The sequence below is a fragment of the Haliaeetus leucocephalus genome, unplaced genomic scaffold (genome assembly GCF_000737465.1).
Source record: "Haliaeetus leucocephalus isolate CR32 unplaced genomic scaffold, Haliaeetus_leucocephalus-4.0 Scaffold0, whole genome shotgun sequence".
Classification (NCBI taxonomy): Eukaryota; Metazoa; Chordata; class Aves; order Accipitriformes; family Accipitridae; genus Haliaeetus; species Haliaeetus leucocephalus.
In genome coordinates, this window is record NW_010972436.1 from 1,976,107 (window position 1) to 1,976,325 (window position 219).

General features: G+C 72.1%; 1 protein-coding gene across 1 annotated transcript in view; it reads left to right on the forward strand.

Moving 5' to 3' along the window:
- Positions 1–41: 41 nt before the first annotated feature.
- The window catches only part of SUN2 (Sad1 and UNC84 domain containing 2), a 7,533-nt gene continuing 7,355 nt past the window's right edge, over positions 42–219 (forward strand). Inside the window, exon 1 of the mRNA XM_010566397.1 lies at positions 42–196. Within this exon, the coding sequence (XP_010564699.1) occupies positions 72–196 (125 nt within the window). The 5' untranslated portion in view covers positions 42–71. The remainder of the gene's footprint in view (positions 197–219) is intronic.

Sequence of the window (219 nt, forward strand, 5' to 3'; positions counted from 1 at the left end):
GGGTGCTCTCCCACCCACTCCTTCCTCGCCCGCCCCCCCCCAGGTGAAGGGTGACAGCCCGTGTCGCCGCCATGTCCCGCCGCAGCCAGCGCCTCGTCACCTCCCGCTACTACCCCGGGGACGACGATGCCACGACCGGCGGCAGCGGCTCCCTGCTGGGGGGGCAGCAGCTCCCCTTCAAGGAGAGCACCAGCAGGTGAGTTACTGGCGGGGGGAACG